Source organism: Danio rerio, chromosome 20, assembly GCF_052040795.2.
Source record: "Danio rerio strain M-AB ecotype USA chromosome 20, GRCz13ab, whole genome shotgun sequence".
Lineage (NCBI taxonomy): Eukaryota > Metazoa > Chordata > Actinopteri > Cypriniformes > Danionidae > Danio > Danio rerio.
The window spans coordinates 44,032,411-44,053,785 of record NC_141040.1 but is presented as its reverse complement, the minus strand read 5'-3'; the positions used below and the strand labels follow the sequence as shown (position 1 = coordinate 44,053,785).

Here is a 21,375-nt window from a genome sequence, read left to right as displayed (position 1 = left end):
GTTCTCACCTAGTCGAGCATAAACGAAAGAAGCATAACATTCGACGGTGAGCTCACGAATCCTACTATGCTGACGACGGATTTTCATTAATATTAGGAAATGTTTCATTGGAAGCAAAAGACACAACGTCAAAGCCGCATAGTTAATATTCATGAGATAGACGTGTGTCATTGGATCGTTACCAAGTAACGTCAACGTAAGATAGTTAATATTCATAACCCGAGGCTTCGCCGTAGTAGGATTCGCTATTTAGCACCCGGAAGTGGTGTATTAGTTGTTACTCGGTGTTTTTAGTTTGTGAGTTTGAAACCGGACTGTGTGTGTTTTTCGCTCAAATGGAAAGTTGACCGCTCAGGAATGGAAGATGAGTCTTCCGTGCGAGTGAATGACACCACGCGAAATATGCCCGGTTATTCCGGACGCGACGGGGAATCTGTCTATGTATCCAGCGGGACACGGAGCACTGATTTCGGCCAGGATGTCCGCAGCGGTGAGGCGAAGGTGCCGTCATCGTCATCATTATCCTCGAAGGATGTTTTGGAATTTCATAAACACAAACATGGACCAGGAGGCGGCCACAGAGAACATATCGAGAGGGAAAACATAAGAGCTGTGGATATTTTAAGAAGGAATTTTGGTTCCACTATCAGAGATACAGAAGATCCCAAAAATCTAGAGAAAGTAGGAAATGACATCAATCTAAACGACTTGGACCATGAAAATGATGATGAAAGGTTGCAATGTAGCACAATAAATCTACAACAAGATATTGAGAGCAATCCAGAATTGGGAAATCCTGATGGGAATCATCATATTGATTATAACATTGATTTGAAGAGTGGCGAAGATCCCAGCCAATCAAAAGAGCATGTTTACTGCACTGTATACTGTATAGCCAATGATAATTATAGGATACCTGTTCAGAAAACAACATCCAATCACGAGACTTCATCATCATCATCATCATCATCTTCTTCATCTTCTTCTTCCCCAGATGTACTGGTTTTACCATCCACCGACTTACCAAACTTAGAATTGGACAATCATGATCCCTACCCAGTGCCCTATACCGTCTCTGACCTGATGGTGTCTGGAATACACAGCTCATATAATGCTGACAACAGTTTGTCTGTGGTGTTGACATGTCGCATTTGTCTTGACGATAAACAAATCATGCCGCTACACTGTTGCAAAAAGGCTGTTTGTGAAGAATGTCTGAAAAGATACATCATCTCACAGGTATCCATATTTGTTTTCAGTGTTGTACCTTTGTGTCTGCAATAGTATCAAATTTGGTTGTTCCTTTTATCGCGATATTAATGCAACTTAACATTTAACAGTAACAAAAAATAATGTGGGCCTATGTAATGTTAAGAGTAAATAGCTGTTTTAAAGAAATTAAATAGCAAAATGATGATAAAGTACATTGGACCTTTTTTACAAGACGTGTTTTGTCTTTTGTTATGTTGTGTTTATCGGTCATCATACTCCTAAATCCTTTAAAGTTTTTCATATTTATATATATTTTTAAAACCGTATGAACCTTTATATGCATTTATGAATGCATTATCATCTTTGTGTCAAATGACAAAAAATGAATTACCGCTTATGCGAGGAGTTTCTATTTATGCAGCTGAGAAATTCGAAAATGTGAAAAGGGTCTATAGGTAACAACTTTTTACAATAAAATCAAATAATGTTAGTCAATGAGAAATAACAATATTATAGTTATATGTTCAATAAAAAATACAACTGAATTGTTTTTAGTTATTAACTTAATTAAAAATGATTACAAGTTTTGTTTTAAAGTGTTATTAGGTATTAACTATGAAAATAACATCAGCTAAGATTATTTAATGCATTTATAGTTGTCATTACGTATGCTGTACACAATATTGGGGGTAGCACATTACAAGAAATGTGAGTTACGTAATTATATTACTTTTCTAAGTAACAATTACAGTAACTCATTACTTTTCAAAATTGAGTAACAATATTTGAGTTACTTTTTTGAAAATGTAACTTGAGTTACTTTTTTTGAAAATGTAACTTGAGTTACTTTTTAGTTTAATTAATAAGCTGTAAAAAATAAAAAATAAAAGTATTAACAATAAATACTTGCTGCATGTACAGCTTTGAGGTCAGGAAGCTTTCAGATAACATTATGCTAAAATATTTTTTTGATGTGATTTTTAAAGGTAATTAAAGATGTAGGTTATACAGTATGTTATTAATGGCAGAACTCGTGCATTAAAATAGGACAAAAAAACACGTTTTGAAAGAGATCAAACCTCAGTCAGGTAATAAAAAGTAACACAAAAGTGATCTAATGCATTACCTAAAGTAACTGAGAAACACAACTAGTTTTTTTTTTTTTTTTTTTTCTTCCGGGAGTAACTCAATATTGTAATGCATTACTGTCAGGGTTAGGCGATGTCAACCAGTTTGGCATCGTACGATGTCTAATGTGAAATGTTGTGATGGACAATGGCATCTTCATCGTAGGTGGCGGTGAATAATTATTTATGAATAATTTATTAATTCATAACAAATTATTTATTTGTATCTCTAGTGTTTTAACTACCTGGCCCGTATGGTCTTTGTTTTACCGATAACCAAATCATAAATAAATAAAGATAAGTTACACACAAATTACCACCTGTCAATCAATTTTCCCGCAAGTCTCTGGCATGAATAGGCAGAGTGATCTGTGTCATTATTAATGGCGTCATCAAACTTGATTGGTAAAAAAGGTGCACAACCAACAGGAACCAGTATCTGAGGTTTTCGCTAAAATTACTAAGTAGTGTACTGATGCTGTGACACGTTAACTAAGAGATTTAAAACTCTTCAGTTGTTAGATAGAGACAAGATTAATTAAATATCACGTTTAACAACTATAATGAGATGTGACCCAATGGTATATCTTTGAAAACTTTCTGACATGCACTGCTCGCTGGGGTTTTGTGCTCAAAGCACCCGCTGACTGCCTGGAGCTCAGATGAGCGCATGACAGTGTGTGTGTTTGTGTGGTCACGTGATTTGCATTTTCAGCGGTATAATGTGGACAGAGGGCTGTTAGGAAATGCTAGATGAAATGCCAGTGTGCATGTGGATTGTTTTTCGTTGTAAAATGTCATTTTAAAACTAAGACGTATTAGTGGAAACAGGGCTGTGTGTATTTTTCGTGAGTGGGTTTGCGACGGAGGAACGCGGTGCCGGCATGGACGATGGCATCGTCTATCGACCCAACCCTAATTACTTTTAAAAGTAACTTTCCTCAACAATGGCTCTGCAGAGTTATCAAACAAAAGGTCTATAAATAGTCACCGAATTTTCAAAGTTGTAGGCCAGATTAACATGCAAAACTATTCATGTTTAAAAATAGGCACCCTATTAAGCATATTATCCTATTTCAGCTTTTCAGTACTTTCATGAACAACCCCTGCCAAAAAAACAAACTGAAAATGATTAAACGACACTCAAAAAAGTGCCCATTATATCAATATCGTGCATGTTCTTTATCACAATATATTGAATGTCGACTTGTGTCTAGTCTGCAACTATACTGTAAAAACTGATCTGATCAGTTAGTCATAACAGCATATGTTTTTAGTCCATTGTAACTTATTTAACTGTTAATTATGTTCTAAGTTAGTTTTATAAGTTACGCTAGTTGTTTTAAGTCAGTTTAACATAATATAAGTTCAATGGACTCAATTTGATTCAGCTTAAAGATTTTAGGCAACCAGTGTACTTAACAATAGTTATTGCGAAAAAGTGCTATACAAATAAACTTGAATTGAATTTAATCTACATGCCTGTCTCTTAAAGCTGTTAAACATGCGTGATATTTTTCATGTTGTTATTTGTCTTTATATCTTCGTGTAGATGGCAATACTGTGAGTGATTGCCATACTTGTGGTCATTACAAAGTGCCTCCACTTGCATCTTTGAGGGAAGATCACCTGTCAGTCATTTTATTTGTTTGCTTTCTTAATTGTTTGTCTTCTAATTTTAGCATATGGTCTGTTTGTTAATGGAGAGGTTCTCTATTGTGCTGGTGGAAACATTCTCAGCCTGTCCTGTCTTTTCCTGCTTTAGAGAAGTGATGCATTTCCTGTGTGCACCACTGTGTATGTGATTATGGTGGATTTGAAAATGTTAGTCATTTTAGTACTGCCTTTGCCGCAAAGCACACAGGCCCATGTTGTGTAACACTAGTCATGTTGGTGTGATAAAAAAAGGATGACCGGTTGTTCCTCAGAGATGCATGAGGCATCAGCATGTGTTTGAATGAGTCCTCCGAGGGCTGTGGTGAAAAGCGGAAAACACATTTGTTTATCTGGAGTGGTGATTGTCAGTTAGAAAGCCAACCATGCTTGTTTTGAAATGTGTACTTTAGCTTTTAGACATTTTGCATGATATAATCCCCTTGGAGAAAGTTGGTGTAAATGAATACCTTTTAAAGCCTTACTGGATTTTGGCCTGTCACAATATAACATTTTTGTTGTACGATATATTGCACCACAATTTATTGCAATTAACGATATTATTGTCCTTTTAAAATCAAATGATGCCACTCGTATAATGCAAGTATGAACATAATAATAACATCATAATGCAAGTACACTCTTACAAAGAACAGTTTTATATTTTATTATTTATTAATTGAATTATAGCAACTTAATAATTAGGCATTGGAATCAGAATGTGAAAATGTATATATGCTATACAAATAAATAATAAATGTTAACAAAAAGCACCAAGGTACCAAGAACTACACTGTAAAACCCAAAAAGTTAAGGTCACTCAAACCATTTGAGAAAACCGATTGCAGAAAATCCTTTAAGTTCAGAAACTAATCCCAATGAGTACTGTGAACTTAATCCATTTGAGTAAATGAAGCAACCTGAGCACAGTAAAAGCCAATAAATGAAGAGAACTCAAACCAACTGAGGACTGTAAAACCCGATAAGTTAAGGTAACTCAAGCCATTTGAGGAAACCGATTGCAACAAACCATTTGAGTCAAAAAATAAATCTATATGAGTACTGTCAAATTACTTTATTTACGTTCACAGTACTCTAGGATTAGTTTTTAAACTTACAGTAAATGGTTTGTAGCAATCGGTTTCCTCAAAAGGTTTGAGTTACCCTAACTTTTTGGGTTTTACAATGTAGACTCAATGATGGGCTAAAATCTGTGGATTTCTATGTGTGCAGATTTTGTGTAGTCTTGTTAATAAGCAGCAAATTAGGAGTTTGTTAAGCTAAAAGTCGTAGTGTTGTTTCATTAATAGGGAGAACTGTACCTTAAAGTGAAGCCTGACCCAATTTACAGTAAATTATTTACTCTTGACACCCTTTATGCATCATATTTGTATGTTTCATTATCAATTAAAAGGGAGTAAGTGTATGTTTTGTAGAACCACACTTCTGCATACCGAAATGCATACCAATACTCGTGAGATCTACTTAGAAGAGCTTATAAAAATTTTAAAGCAGTCAAAAGGGTGCCAGAAATTCCTCACAAACATGTACTGAACTGTAATGACATCAAATCGTGATCCGTTGTTGGTTTGTTTAGATCTCTTTGAAGTCCTTCACATTTCTCCTAAACTGCACCAAAATTAATTTGGAAATGGACTGAAAGTGCTTTAAAGATTGGCCTTGCTATGTTTTAATCAAACTCTATCATTTCAACTGAACTTTCACTCAGCTTTGGTGCAGAAGGCGGTATTCAGAACAACTGTATTCACAGAGCAATCCAGTCAGAGTTTGTTTGATCAAACCAATCCAAATTCAAACCATTAAACCTGTTAAATGCATCCCTTCTGTTAAATTACATTGAAATATGTATTGTAGGGTTTTTACAAAGTCATAAGTATAAAATGGAGGAAGACTCCAAGGAATTTATTTTATTAATTTTTTCAAAACCAGTGAGTCATGTCGCTGACGAGGGGAGGAAGAACTTGTGCTGTAATTGATTGCTTAATCACTGAGCTCAGCCTCTCTGCGCCCTAATTACATTACATGACTGTTGGCTGGAAGGTCTGTGTGTGTGGTTTGCAGACGACATAGAAACAATTTGCCCTTCTGGGGGGATCTTGTGGACATAATCGAGTAATGCTAGCTCGCCTGTTGCTGCTCTTCACTCAAATCGGATTTATTGCCCCCGTGAATGATCCCGGGGGTCAGGCTGAGGTTGATGTGATAATGATCGCTGTCTTATGCGGTTGAAGGTTTTGGTGTAGTTCGGCAGTAAGCTGCGTTTGTTGACCTGTTTAGCTGCAGCCTGTTTCATTTTCTCTCCTGTGTTTTGGAGTGCACAATTATGATGATGACAAAAAGAATGTGTTTATATAGCCACCTATCGCCACTCCTCCCATTGTTGCAGCATGTGTTTTGCTATTCAAGGATGTACTGCAAAAGACAGATTACCTGTAAAACCTGTCTGTTCGAGTTGTATCCAGTAACAGCTTTGCAGCCGTTTACAGCACTATAGAAGGGTGGCGTATTGCATAGTACTGATGAGCTATGGAGTTAAATCTACATCATATTTTCTGTAGTTTTTGTGATAGTGATAGCAATGACAATAATTTATATGTACTGGGAGTCGTGTATATTTACAAAATATATTTTTTTTCTTTCTTTTTTTAAATAAGAGTGTTCTGAGCACACACATATAGTAGTTTTTGTTTCATTTATACTGGAGGCAAAGGTTGGGTGTTTAAATAAAATGAAACTGTGCTTCACATAGGTGAGTGGGATTTACAAACCACCTGTAAGTGACACACTCTCTCCTCTCTGTATGCACCAGATACTCTTATCAACTATTTTTATCCATGTTTTTGGAAAACATCTTGGACTTCTTCGGACCTGTTCACACTGAATGTGTCAAAACGATTGAGGCAGCATTCGGGAATGTGTTTAAAAAAGCACAAGGCAAGGTTCATGGGACACAATGTTGCAAACGTAATGCAATAACGACAATGACGGAATAATTAGAAAAAGGAAAACAATATGCTATGATAAGCATATGAAGATGCATCATATAACAGTAAATAAAACTTTACCATATACTATAAATATTAGAGGTGTAACATCCCAAATCTCACGATTCGGATTACACTATGGTTTTTGGGTCAAGGATTGGACCATTTTTCTGGTCAGCCAAAAAGGGAGGAGATAAATGTAATTTACTTTCCATTTATAGAAAAATATTACTGCAAAAAACCATTAGGCTTAACAAACAACTTAGAACCTGTCATTTTAATAAAAATCAAGAAAGAAGTATCTGAAAAAGTCATCTATACGAAAAATTATATTTGCTACTGTTGCTGATTATGCTAAACCGAAATGTAACATCTTGAACAAATATTTATTTTCAATTAATGATTCAACAATTCACACATAAATCTTCATGTTTTACTATAGGTGATTCATTTTTGAAAACCTATTCAGTGACATCATTTTGATTTTGTTGAGGTTGTTTGTCACCACCTGTTGGTCAAACAATGTACTTGCTACAACATTCACTTGCGTCAAGTTCCATTAAACGGTGATTTTAATCTTCAGCCTAAACATCAGTGTTTATATCTGAACTATAAACTGTTCTCACAGTACTTCCGTGTTGATTAATCATTTGTAACAAACTGAAAAAGTGTAAAAACTGAATGTCTCGTGATCAAACGCAGATTTGAATGCAGTGCTTCAAGCGATTAATAAACATATGCAAATCATTATCATTCATCATGCATGTTGCGGGGGTTTGAATTGAGATCATGATCTTTTAATGTTTAATCATGCAGCTTTACACTGAATGCATTAATGCAGGTTAAACAAACAGTGACAGAAAACACCTTTAATTAATAACATACAGTAAAAAAGCATTTAGGTCCCATTACAACTTTCTCCATCATCATTATATTTTATTAGAAAGCCAAAATACTTTCATACATGTGATTTGAATGACGCGGGAGGCGATCTCTTTGCAATTGTTATGAATGTTGGATCAATCTACAAGTTCAAAAAAGTTATTAATTGATCACGTCTGTTCCGAACTGGTTGTGATACGTATGGATCACGGATCAACTGTAATCCGTTACACCTCTAATAAATATATTATATTTACTATAAAACTGCCAACTTTCTGCTATAAACAGAAGCTTGCAATGGTTGCCCCGCCTCCGAGCACTTCTGATTGTTCCACTGCTTTTGGACCTGACAGTGATGAACTGCTCTGCGTGTGAAAGTTGAAGATCTTTAACTTGACAGGCGTCTAAAAAAACATGGCGCTTAAACACTGAAAAAAAAAAAAAAAAAAGAAAAGAAAAGAAAGTTGACAACTTAAAATTTTAAGGCAACCAGCTTCAGGACATTTTTGAGTTTTGAGTTGACTCAACTTAAATCGAATCATGTGCATTACTTGGGTTGAAAGTTGAGTCAGCTCTGCAGCAAGTTGCCTTACAATTTTGAGTTGGGTCAACTTTTTTATTTTTATTTTTTTACAGTGCATGCACAGCACTTCAAAAAGACACAAGGGATGAACGTAACGGTCAAACCCGTCTGTCTAGTGCAAGTTTACATTGAAAAATAATAGAAAAGTGTTGAAGAGGAAAAACTCATTCTGTATGAACAGCCCCTATATGTGCTTCACGCAGGTGAGTGGGCTTGACATACCACCTGTAGGTGAAACACTCTTTTCCTCCTTGTATGGACCAGATGCCTTATTTTATGTATCTCCATACTTTTTGAAAACAATGTGCAATTCTGAGTGTGACAAACCCCCTAAAGGATACACTCTTATTTAAAAAAATAATAAATAAAAAGATTTGTTGACTTATAGCTTAGACTTGTCATATACTATAGCATGTAGCTGTGCTTGTGTATGTAGCTGGTGTGCAAACAGAATTGTAAAGTATTGCACAAGTTAATATTAATAATTGAGTTTGTGTAATTGTCAGCAACATGGGGAAGAGGGGCAAACACAAAAAAGTCATAAAGCATGTCCTGTCATAGTTTAAAGCACAATGTATAGCCACAAAGCAAGAAACTGAGCGTAAACAACAACCAATAAGGCAGATTTGTGCAGCTGTGGAGAAGTTTAAACGTCAGCATCACTAATTTACTTGAACAACCAAAAATATGTTCTCCAGATTGATGGACAAAAGTTACCTGAAAGTGATGCACGCTATTCATCTTGTACTTTTTTCCTCTTCTCGGCTCCAAACTGCTGTTGTTTTTCCTGGGCATAGAGCTGCAACTTGCAATCGCAAAGATTAGTAGACTGGACTGCGCCGCACATACGTGTCTATGACAATGGGCTACATGCGTACACGGACAAAAATTACATCACATGTTTATTTTTGCATTCATCATAAATTTTTTTAAAAATGTATTTAACGACATATTATCAATATATATATATATATATATATATATATATATATATATATATATATATATATATATATATATATATATATTATTTACACTCAGTTTATGTTAATATTATTGGATAATTAATGAAATATTTTTTTGAGCAACCGAAATGGTGCCCCTTTCTGGAATTGAGGCCCTACGCAGCCTGCACACTCTGTATAGGGTGCAGCGGTACCTGTTTTGTAATGATTTAATCATGAAATTTACACCAAGTATTTTTTCTTCTTCTAAAGACTTATGTGATCTCTGTCACCATCTTGTGGCGGAAAGTCAACCGTTATTGCTCTGCTCAGTACTGATCGCCTCCAAACTGTTGAATCTCTGAACTTATAAATATTTAAAATAGCCATTATCCTTATAAATAAACTGCGTAGTTGCAATCTAAACAACTACATTCTCCCCTAAAAAGCCTCAAATTACATTATGTTGTCCAACAGCTGCAATATTTGTCAAACTAGTGAGTTGTTTAGTGCCTTTTTAGTTCTAGTGTGAACGGAGTGATACACAAGGCTGAAGAGGCCAATCAGATTATAGAAATATATACTGTATATATTATTATTAACTTTATGTATTTTTAAATGTTTTTTTTATTGTTTGACATTTTATTTATTTATTTTTTTGCACAAATTGATTGATCAACTTCAAAAGATCAAAAATTATTATCTGGATTAGCCATGTGGATTAAATTGGATTTGTATTTTTTACTCTCAGGAACGGTGCCCCTTGCCTTGCATTTTATGAATCACCATGGTTTCAGCAAAAAACTTCATCTTGAATACAACGGTCATCTTGTATGACCTGAGGCTGAGTAAATGAAATGCAAATTAAAATTTTGGGTGAACTATCAGTTTAAGTTTATGGGTTAAGTTTTCGTTTTTGCTGTGTGATTGATCATTTGTGTGCTTTTGTTTATTTTTGATTTTGGAGGTCACATTGGTAAACTCTTTACACAGTTATTGCTGTGATTCTTGGGCCTCTGTGATTCATGATTTAAAAAGCAGTTTAGATGGTAAGAATGCATGTAAGCTCAAAGAAATACTATGAATATTGTTCCTAACCAGATGAAAGGAACAGGCGATTGGTTAATGTGCACTTTTATTAAAGAGAAAGGGCAAGAGGTCTGCAGTACAAAAGGCTCATTTAAATAGCTAATATTTAACTTCACAGAGCTACTGTTTCTCATTTCAGCCCATTGTGTTGGGTTTGGCAAATGGTGCACCAATCTAAATGATAGATGCCCATGGCAAGGGCGTTTGGTTCCGTCCTAGGAGTAATATTTCAGAATGCTGGCTTATACTGGGTGCATTAGCGGCTTACTTTTCTTTAAAGAGGCTCGTTGAATAGTCATAATGTATGGTATGTTGCTTTAATGTCATCTCAGGATTAAAAAAAGATAATTATGATGACGTCATATCATAATCTGACGTCTGTGCAATCACACTAGTACAAACGAGTACATTTAAAACAGAATTCGGCTCAGAATTGAAGCTAAAAAGGCTCCAGGATTCAGAAATTAATATTTTTGGATTTATACACTGCAAAAAAATGCTGGGTTCCACACTATTGATTTGTGTTGGGACAACATGAAGGAAATAAGTTAACTTACAGGGCTCGAAATTAACCTTTTTGCCTGGTAGCACCGGTGCTCCTAACTTAAAAAATTTAGGCGCATCAGCCAAAATTTAGTCGCACCCACCAATTATGAGCACCGTTACTACAAGTTTTATACAAACATATTGATTGTATTTGAAATTAACACTAATCAAACCAACAAGCAATATTATACGTTATATGCAAGCGTGAGGAAAATATGTCTCAACAAAATCCCGTTAACACAAGAAAATAGATTTTTATAACATAACTGAGTGACCAAAGCTTACACGGAGCACTTACCGGCCCTGCACGCACTGCTTGAATTAACGTGTTGTTAACGGTATAACTAGTAAGATGTGTCATTATTTGCAACTGTAGATGCCATGGTTTCTAAAACAAAATCTGTCAAGTGTTATGTTATCTTCATTCTCATCTTCAGCGCTTTACAATTTTTCGCGGTAGTAGCTCTCTGTCATCCGAAGCCAGAAGGCACTGAGTGATTGACAGCTGATATTAACCAATCATTCGCGTTCAGTGCTAGAGCAGTGGTGGGCCAATAAGAAGAGCGCAAAGGCGGGGCAAGCATTACGGACTTGGATTTGTTTACTGAAGCAAGTTGACATGACAACTGTTTTAAACCATTTCCTAGTTTCAAGTGCAGACAAAAAGCTTAGAGATGCATTCTGCGTGAATGTCTCCCGAATCCGCGCATGTGCTGAACATTTTGCAGTAAAAAGTGGTCGTACACTACAATTTTAAACACTCGCAGAAATGCTCCCAAATATATTTCAAGGTCGCATAGATAAAATTTCGCCGCATATGCGACCAAAATGGTCGCAATTTCGAGCCCTGACTTATTCGTTTTTTACAAATATATGTACATGTATATGTATATGTATGTATATGTATGTATAAAACAATTAAGTTGTCCCAGTGAAACTACAAGAATTGTGTTGTTTCAGCACATTTTAAATAAGTAGTTCAAACGAACAACAAACATCTTTGAGTTACATTTTAAAAAATAACCCACAGTCGGCGAAGTCTGTGAAGTAGTCACCTTTATTTTGTTTTATTTTTGTTTTATAATTACAAATGTTTTAATGGTGTAAAACCAAATGTAACAAACTGAAGATTCATTTCGTAATGGTGCCCTACAGCAACCTAACCTTCCTTTATCATGTCCAGAAGTCCTACTTTTTGTGCAATAGTTTGCATCTTCTACTGCCTTTTGGGAGCAACTGCATGTGCCTTTGACGGTGCAAAACGTTTTGTCAACATTGTGGGGAGAAAGCTTGCAAACATAAAGTACAGCACTTCAGAGTCACACTGCTAGTGATTGAAGATTCATGCAAATTTGGCAAGCTGGACGCATTCTGTACTGTTGGACAGCGGTTCGCAAAAGGGGAGTCCCAGCCCACAAGCGGGTCTCAACGAGCTCTGTGCGGGGTCGCGTCATATTTAAAAACAATTTTTAGCAGTGGACATTGGGCTCTACGCACAGTTAGAGTTTTATAGCCATTGATGAACTTCCGGTGAAAGCTTAATGTGACTATTTTCAATTTCATACGGTTGTTTTACAGCATCGATGTTTTACATACATGTTATAAATGCATTCAGTTAAATAGACTTAAGCTTTCATTTTGATGTTCAAGCGTAAAACAAGCGTAAAACCTTTGTAACCACTATCGCTGTCAGTAGCAACAGGCTAGCGCAGAAATTTGATTGAAAATACTGGGGTAAAATAGACTGCCATATTTTAAAGCCATGGCGGGCGGAAATGGAATTTAATGCTGTGCTTCTTGTCCGATTGGAGACCCACTTCATATCGTATATCTAACAATCAGTGAAGATGGCTGATTTTTAAAGAAATAAGATCTTTAACATGACAATTTTGTAATGGAAAGACAGTTCAACGGAAGCCCTCAGGCTGCCTGGCTAAAAATTAAAAGTCAGTGTGCATATAGCCCATTAGGAGAATGATCTTGTTGTCTTGGTTCATTTTATCCCTGTCTGACTAAGAAATTGACAAATTTGTAAACAAAAACAACCTAGTCTTGCTGATTCACCTTCAGCAGCTAATAGTAATGATCCAAGCATACTGGACCCAGTTGAGGAAGCTCCAAACATTTCAGGTAGCAGCACTAGCAATACTGGAAACACGAAATGCAGGAAATACCTAGATAGCTATCTGAACTACGGTTTTATTGCTTTTCCTCGAAGCAAAGTGTCCCTGACCCAGCCATATGATTTTTTTTTTGTCTTCCTTACTGCAAACCTATATGTGGAGGGGGGCTTTACAATATTTCCCAGTGGAAAAGGGGATCTCAGGCAAAAAAAAAGGTTGGGAACCACTGCTGTAGGAGACACAGCACAGAGGAGATTGATTGACAATAGTCTACAGCATGTCCAAACTCGGTCCTGGAGGGCCAGTGTCCTGCAAAGTTTAGTTCCAACCCCAATCAGACACACCTGGGTTAGCTAATCAAGCTCTTACTAGGCTTTTTAGAAACATCCTTGCAGGTGTGTTGAGGCAAGTTGGAGCTAAAATCTGCAGGACACCGGCCCTCCAGGACTGAGTTTGGACACCCCTGGTCTACAGCCAATCAGCCAATACTTTTTGCAAAATTGCGAGTCTTTGAAAGATGAGCCGTGTTATAGCGCGGGACCAGTGTAATACAAAAACCTTGTGTTGGGTTTGCACAATTATGGGTTAGTATTAGAGTTATGCCAGTCAAAAAAAAAAACTGGCTCAATACTTAAAGTACCTACATTTTCAGCAGATGTTAAATATTTGATTACTTGTTGCTATGAATATGTTGGGCAGCACGGTGGCGCAGTGGGTAACACAATCGCCTCACAGCAAGAAGGTCGCTGGTTCAAGCATTGGCTGAGTCAGTTGTCATTTCTGTGTGGAGTTTGCATGTTCTCCCCATTTTTGGCTGCTCCGGTTTCCCCCACTATTACAAAGACATGCGGTACATGTGAATTGGGTAGGCTAAATTGTCCATTGTGTATGAGTGTGTAGGATGTTTCTCAGTGAGTAAGTTTACATGGGCACCAATAATTCGATTTTAATGCAATTGAGACAATACTCTTTTTAAGAGTCTACCATGTAAATAGCGATTTTTGATTAATTTAATCCGATTAAGGTCATAATCGAACTAAAGAGTAATCGATTTAAGACATGTTGAGTATGCCGCTTGTAGTCGCATTATTGAAGTGCAGTACAGACATGTAAACACCTTAATCGAACTATTACCATCATGTAGGACTTATCACCGCGTTTTGCGACAGGATCGTACACACACACACAAACCCACACACACACACGGCTGTTTGACACTCTCTGCACCTACCGAGTCAGTGCAGACCACAGGCACCTGCATCGTGAAATGCTGAGGTTTTTATTCTTCTATTCTGCATGCGGTATGAACTTCCATTAAAACTACGCTCTTCCAGCAGTTCATAGTTGCATCCAATATCTCGTTTGTCATGGAGGGTATGCATGAAATGTTCCAGAATGAAAGTGAAAGTGCCAAACTGCAGTTAAAGTCAACAAATTAAAGATTAAACACCCGAAATTACATGAAACTTCTAAGAAACATGGATAGCGTGGTGACTCGATGACATGGGATCATGAAAGAAACGCCTTAATCATATTATTGTCTTATTCAGATTAAGTCAAATAATTCGATTACTGATGTCCATGTAAACCTAGTCAGTGATGGGTTGCAGCTGGAAGGGCATAAATACTGTACTATAAATACTGTACTTAAACATTCAAAAAAAAATAAGTTTGCTGTTTGTTCAAACTACTTACTTAAAATGAGCTGAAATAACACAATTCTTGGGAGTTTTTTTTCGGGGGGACAACTTTGTTTTATTCACTTAAAATTGTGAAAAATAATAAACAAGATCAATTCCTTTATGTCGTACCAAAACAAATTGATTGTGTAGAACCCAACATTTCTTTACAGTGGAGCCACATTAACATATTTTTTAGGAATAAGTTTTAATTTTACGTAAGTTCAATAGAAAAAAAAATATGACTCAAAGATGATTCCTTGAATTTACAATTTTGTTTTTCAAGTTAAGTGGTTGTAAACAGTTTATTTGGGCTGAGTTTAAGCAAATTAAGTTAAACATTACTACATTTAACTTACTACGTTGAACATTTAATTTGTTTGTTTTAATTCACCCCATATACATTGTTTGCAAAAATGTTGCAGACACCATTTTTTCAGTGTTTATGTAGTTGATATTTTTGCAGTATTATACCAAATAGGAATAATAGAGACTTATTATTCAAAGCTGTCTTGTGTGCTGACAGCGTTTGAAAAGATTTTTTGTGCCTTTTAAAATTCATCCTCTTTAAAGCAGCACTGCCACAGCCATCAAAACAGTGCTTTTGTAGCAGTCGCATAGCTTTCAACAACACATTACAATTACTGTCAGACCTCAAATCAGCTGCTCAAAGTAATGCTTCCATTATAATGCATAAACTGTGACTTCTTGGATTCAGCTGGTTCTATTTTCGATTGTTGCTCCATTTACAAAGCATTGCTTATTTTCAGCATCATAAACGTAACTAGTTAAAAATAGTTCAGCTGTTTTTTTTTTACTTGTCTCAACTTTCCTGCATTCTGTTGCTGTTTTGCTCCATCCAGCTGTTTTTGAACCCAAATGTGTGTAAAACTCCCTCCTTAAAATCAGTGTTTGTTGAACCATCATCAACATAATTATTAAGGAATTCTTTAAGGCCAACAAGTCCTTCAAATAGTTTTTTCAGATAAACAATATTCACTCACCGACCACTTTATTAGGTCCAACTGCTCATAACGCAAATTTCTAATCAGCCAATCACATAGCAGCAACTAAATGCATTTAGGCATGTAGACATGGTCAAGACGATCTGCTGCAGTAAAAACCGAGCATCAGAATGGGGTAGAAAGGTGATTTAAGTGACTTTAAATGTGGCATGGTTGTTGGTGCCAGACAGACTGGTCTGTGTATTTCAGAAACTACTGATCTACTGGGATTTTCATGCACAACCATCTCTAGGGTTGACAGAGAATGGTCAAAAAAGGGAAAATATCCAGTGAGTGGCAGTTCTGTGGGCACAAATGCCTTGTTGATGCCAGAAGTCAGAGGAGAAGGACCAGACTGGTTCTAGTCCAACCCCAGGCCTGGCTCCAGGGTGGGGCCCGGCTGCGCCATACTGGGGCAACGTCACAGTCCTTGATGTTTTTGTACTCATAAGGGGGTTTTGACCCGGAAAAAGGTGCAAACCTACCTAGGGAGATGCTCCAGGCATGTCCCACCAGGAGGAGGCCTCGGGGAAGACCCAGGACATGCTGGAGGGACCATGTCTCTTGGCTGGCCTGGGAACATCTCAGTATAATTAATCTGGGGTTGCCACAGCAGATTGAACTACCAACTTATCCAGCATATGTTTTACGCAGCGGATGCCCTTCCAGCTGCAACCCATCAATGAGAAACATCCATACACATTCATTCACACACATACACTACTTACAATTTAGCCTACCCAATTCACCCATAGTGCATGTTTTTGGACTTGTGAAGGAAACCAGAGCACCCTGAGGAAACCCACGCTAACACAGGGACAACATGCAAACTCCACACAGAAATGTCGTAAGCAGAACTAAAAATATATATTTGAAAGGTATTCAATGTATAACTTCTACAAACTAGGTGGAAAATAACATTTTATTGAATATTTAAAATAACTATTTAGTTGCTGTTTATGCACGTATAAAGATAGGTTAAACATTATTAAATACCCACATGGCACTTGTGATTTTATATCACAGTTTCATTTATTTAATAAAAAAAAAAAGTTCCTTCCTATTAAAAATAAATGTATTCCTCATCTGATATGTAACTTAATTGGGAGAAAAAGAAAAATTTAGCAGACGGTGGATTCGAATCGTGTTGATGATCGTTCGCATCAAAACATGTTGCCATGCGCTTTACGAGCTACGCCACTCACAATGTTATAAGAGGCACTCTTTAGTCGCTGCTTTTCGCTGTACTTTGTGACAAAAAAAAGAATATTGAATGTTTTTCTGTGTCCATGAGGGAACTTGCAGGCATATAGACTTGTCCATCACGCTTCATTTCTGTCATCTGTTACTAAGTTAAGCAGGCTGTGTGCATGCGAGCGATACACTGATTTAAATATGTCTTATGATAATACTTTGTAGGCATATTTATAGATACAGTTTTTAAACTTTTACAACAACCATAAAGCAAAACAAAATTTATTTCCCTTTGTTAATAACTATTCAAAAGGCACGTAGGTCTATGCATATGTGTTTTTGTGTATTTATTTGTTTATAATATAGCGAGGATTATACTATAATAAACCTAGAGATTACATTTTTGTCATGGGCCATATTTCTAAAATGAAGCTTGAAAAGTTGCCGTTAGCAGGGCGGTGCTGATGTCACAAGCGAGCGCCCCGAAAGCACTGTAGTCCATTTATAGCCTAATGTTAGCTTTTCAGTTTTTGCGCTTGCATTTAAGATCTAAAAGTTGTATTCTCATGTGAGGATTATCCGGCTGGACAAAACGTGTAAGTGTAATGAAGAGTGTTTGAACTCAGTTTAATATTTGCAATCTTCAAAAAATCTATGGGAAAATCCTTTGGGGATTTTATCGAAGAAACTAGTTTTATGCTCGCAGCCGATTAGACTACAAGGTAACGTCATAGTTCTTCCACTCTGTTCCATGGAATGTAATGATTGTGAGGGCGCAGGTACGACGTTGTTTTTCGAGAGACACACACACGTATACATCACGTGCGCAGCGTATGCAACGTTGTAAGTCATGTAAAACAATTTATTGCAAACCGAAATCAATATAATTTAATTATATGTTTTGAAATTTGATGTTTTATGAAATTATTAATTTTTTTGCGATTATTTTGCGTTGAATTAAGAATTTTGCAGGATCACAAAAATTTGTGACTTTTTGTTGATTTTTGTGTTGGATTTAGTAAACGCGGATTCGTGAAATACTAGGGGGTCTGTGTTAATTAACAGATAATTTGTACGTTGTAAGTCAATATGGCAAGGGACTAAAATAAGGCTTAAAATTAAAACTGCAGTGTTTCTTTTAGTGGCAGTAAAAATCTGTCTTTTTTATTAGCAAGAACCAGCATGTACAGTTTCCTTATACAATAAAATCACTTTACATTTCTTAACAAGAATAGAATAAGTGAGAAAAGGAGAAAAAATTAAAGAAGGAGAAAGAAAAAAACTAAGAGAAAAGGGTAGATAATTATCAGATTACATACAAATATGTTAAGCAGATTTTCCAATTTTAGTTGTTAACAAGGGTTATTAATGCATTTTTACTACAGGAAATGCATATATACTAATTTTTTTATGTAAAAATGTTAAAGGAGGAGCATGTATTAATTGTTTTAATTGCTTTTCTATTTTTAGACTGGGAAATCACTTTTATGTACATTTGAATCTCTTTTTATAGTCAGTCATAGAGGTGCTTGTTTCAATACCCAACTCTATTTCTGTCACATCGCTGACCTGTTTACAGCAAGAAATCTGACATATGCTTAACAGGCCTGTGGTCAGCCGCAAAGAACAATTTCGATTTCACATCTCTCAAAAACGTATCTTCCTGAGAAGATAGCCCACCTCAAGAGTTGGTTCTGGTGAATCAGAAAACGTGTCAAAGTTAATACAGGATGCCCAGCGCGTGACACGGCAGGCCGAAAATCAGACTCTCCATCCATACGGAGAGGATTGTTCATGCCTGCTGTGGATACCGAGTGCCGCTATTGTGCTAGCAGTGAACGTTCTGCCCATTAGCAGCAGGCTGACAGGTGTGAAAAGGACTGGTGGGTGGCCCTGGGGGGGGGAAAGCTAGCACTCCTGTCACCAGTTGGTGACACATACTCAGGTAAGGGCTCTCATGGGACTGCCAGATCTCATTAGGATCCCAAAGTAAACTCCACACACCGGGCAACAATCTTGCCTGCTGTGAGCACAAGACGCTACCAGAGCCTTTACAGCATGAGCATTGTTTGTGCTGTTTACTAAGACTATCTTCTGCATTAGAAAGTTGCATCAGCTAAAAATAACTCAAGCAGCATCCCCAAACTACTATACTCCAGTTCATGATGCACTAGGGATCACAAGATTTATGGTTCAAATCATATTATGGCTTTTCATTATTTTGGGTGGTGGAATTTTTTCCCTTTCCAAAACCTAAAGCCCAAGGGGAGAAATGCCAGCATGGATCAAGCTCTGTGAGGGGCGCTAAAAGAACAAGGTTAAGTTGGTTTTGTTTTCAATATTTCTGACACATTCAGTGATAGTCGGCAGTAACTCACACACCTCTTACCATGAAAGATCTAAACTGTGTTTCCTACAAAAATACAAAGCAGTTTATGTTTCCCAGCTGTCTTTTTCTTTTTTTCCCTGTGACATTGTGATATAACTTAGCCGGGCTCGGATTGTTTGCTTTCTCATTACAATCGATCCGCTCCTGAGTTCAATTCAATCGAGCCGAGACCACCTCATTCAGGCGATCATGGACCGATTACTTTGGTGTGGATCCGAGCTTGATTGCTGGATTTGCATATGCCAAACGAACCGTGCTAACTTGGGAAACTCGACCAGGTTCCAAAACAAAAGTCTAGGTGTGAAAGCACCCTTACGGAAGCTCCTGAGATAATTAAGTTATATCTCTGAACTTTAATAATAAATGTAAATAAAATGCTGCGCTTCCCACCTCGTCTATTCAATCGCAATGACTTCTGGTACTTCTCGAGCAGGTTTTGCGCTCAAGTCTGCATCGATGTGTCCTCGATATCAAGAACACATCTGGCAACTTTCCTGCATCCTCTGTTCTTGTGGTCTTGAGTTTTGGAACTGAACTTTGGCAGTTGATGATGATGTTACATGAGGACACAAGATTATTAATGAGTGCTTATTGAGAAACGGCCACTACTCGGTTTTTAGTGCACTATATAGTATGGAAGTATGTGATTTTGGACACAGTCCCAGAGTTCGACAACCTCTGTGTATACTAATATACTAAATAAACTATGGTTGCGGGTTAATTATAATCCCAATTTGACATTGCAGGTCTTGCAATGTGACTATTGCGGATTTGCACATTGTGATATCGATGCTGAAACAATACATATTGTGCTGCCCTATAGTATACAGTAACAAGAAAGTAAACAAACGTAACATAACACTGTATTCTCTCCACTGTGTAAGTTAAATACAGTTTAATCCTTGTTAAAATGGGAATGATCTTCAAGATGTAATTGTCTGAGAAAGCTTTAGTAATCAAGGCAGAGCACTCTAGCAGCACTCCTAAAAATATGACTAAAGGATCTGTCTGACCAAGGTAGTAGTCACTGTATGATGTGTCAACCACTGTGATTTTATTAATTGTTCTGTAAAACTCTACAGGATTAACCCTAGCACAATAGTTTCCTCAGAACAAGGGCTGTTATTTAGCCACTGCAATATTTTTGGGGAATGGACATTGTCATAATGCTAGTGAGCCAGGGATAGTAATTGCCAACCTTTCCTGTTTCTCGCATCATGCAGTGACAGACGGGATCCAGTCTGGTCTATTTTGGTCAAGAATGCATTGCTTCCAGATGTCACGACTAGACATATGATTATTTACAATAATTCAATACATCATGATAAATAACATTCACAATATTGATATTGTCGACACTAAAACACTGTAAATAATTACTTATTTAAAACTTTTGAGGTGATTCTTAAGACTATTTAGTTTGTTGTATTGGCAGTGGTTGTTCATAAGAGCACCAAATGATGGAAGACTTAATAAATTGTTTATTTTTTATTAGCTAACAAAATAATAAAATTCAGTGGTATTTTTTAAACTAACTTTAACATAGTTAAAAAAAAAACCTGTTAATTTTAACACATTAAGCATGGTTTACTAATGAGTGGGTCTAGAAGTAGAGCACAATATGTGGACATATTTTAATATTTCTATGCAGAATTTTGTCAGAATAAAAAAATAAAAGCAGTCTGCGTATTTATGCAGATTGACTTTGGGAGTATAGTAGCTATATTTGTTTGGTAAACAAAGCAATCTTTCAAATATTATATCTAATAAAGAAGAGAAAATATTATTTTACAGACTGTATTGTAAATGATTCTTACAAGCAGTTGCATATTAGTCAACAATATTACTGAAATTCATATAAGAATCAAATAAGTAAATGAATATGATGGGCAAAAGAAAATCTGTAGAAAACTTTGTCAAGTGCCTATTGTACTTTATAATTCTT

General features: G+C 36.4%; 1 protein-coding gene and 2 long non-coding RNA genes across 5 annotated transcripts in view; 2 read left to right on the top strand and 1 right to left on the bottom strand.

The window, feature by feature from the left end:
- The first annotated feature begins 276 nt into the window (after positions 1–276).
- The window catches only part of rnf217 (ring finger protein 217), a 40,224-nt gene continuing 19,125 nt past the window's right edge, over positions 277–21,375 (top strand). For 2 of the 3 annotated variants that reach the window (XR_015517867.1, XM_087297641.1), the window contains exon 1: positions 277–1,239. Coding sequence is in view for 2 of the 3 variants with exons in the window: in XM_087297641.1 (XP_087153767.1) it covers positions 358–1,239 (882 nt within the window). In the remaining variant the exon portion in view is untranslated. 3 annotated transcript variants of the gene reach the window in all.
- Positions 9,996–15,074, top strand: LOC147839426 (uncharacterized). Its single transcript, XR_015518832.1, has 3 exons — positions 9,996–13,454; positions 13,610–14,273; positions 14,334–15,074. It is a non-coding gene; the product is annotated as an uncharacterized LOC147839426 (long non-coding RNA).
- On the bottom strand, positions 10,659–18,286 carry LOC147832302 (uncharacterized). The gene is made up of 3 exons (XR_015518851.1): positions 16,524–18,286; positions 14,356–14,753; positions 10,659–14,291 (listed from the first exon to the last, which is right to left on the bottom strand). It is a non-coding gene; the product is annotated as an uncharacterized LOC147832302 (long non-coding RNA).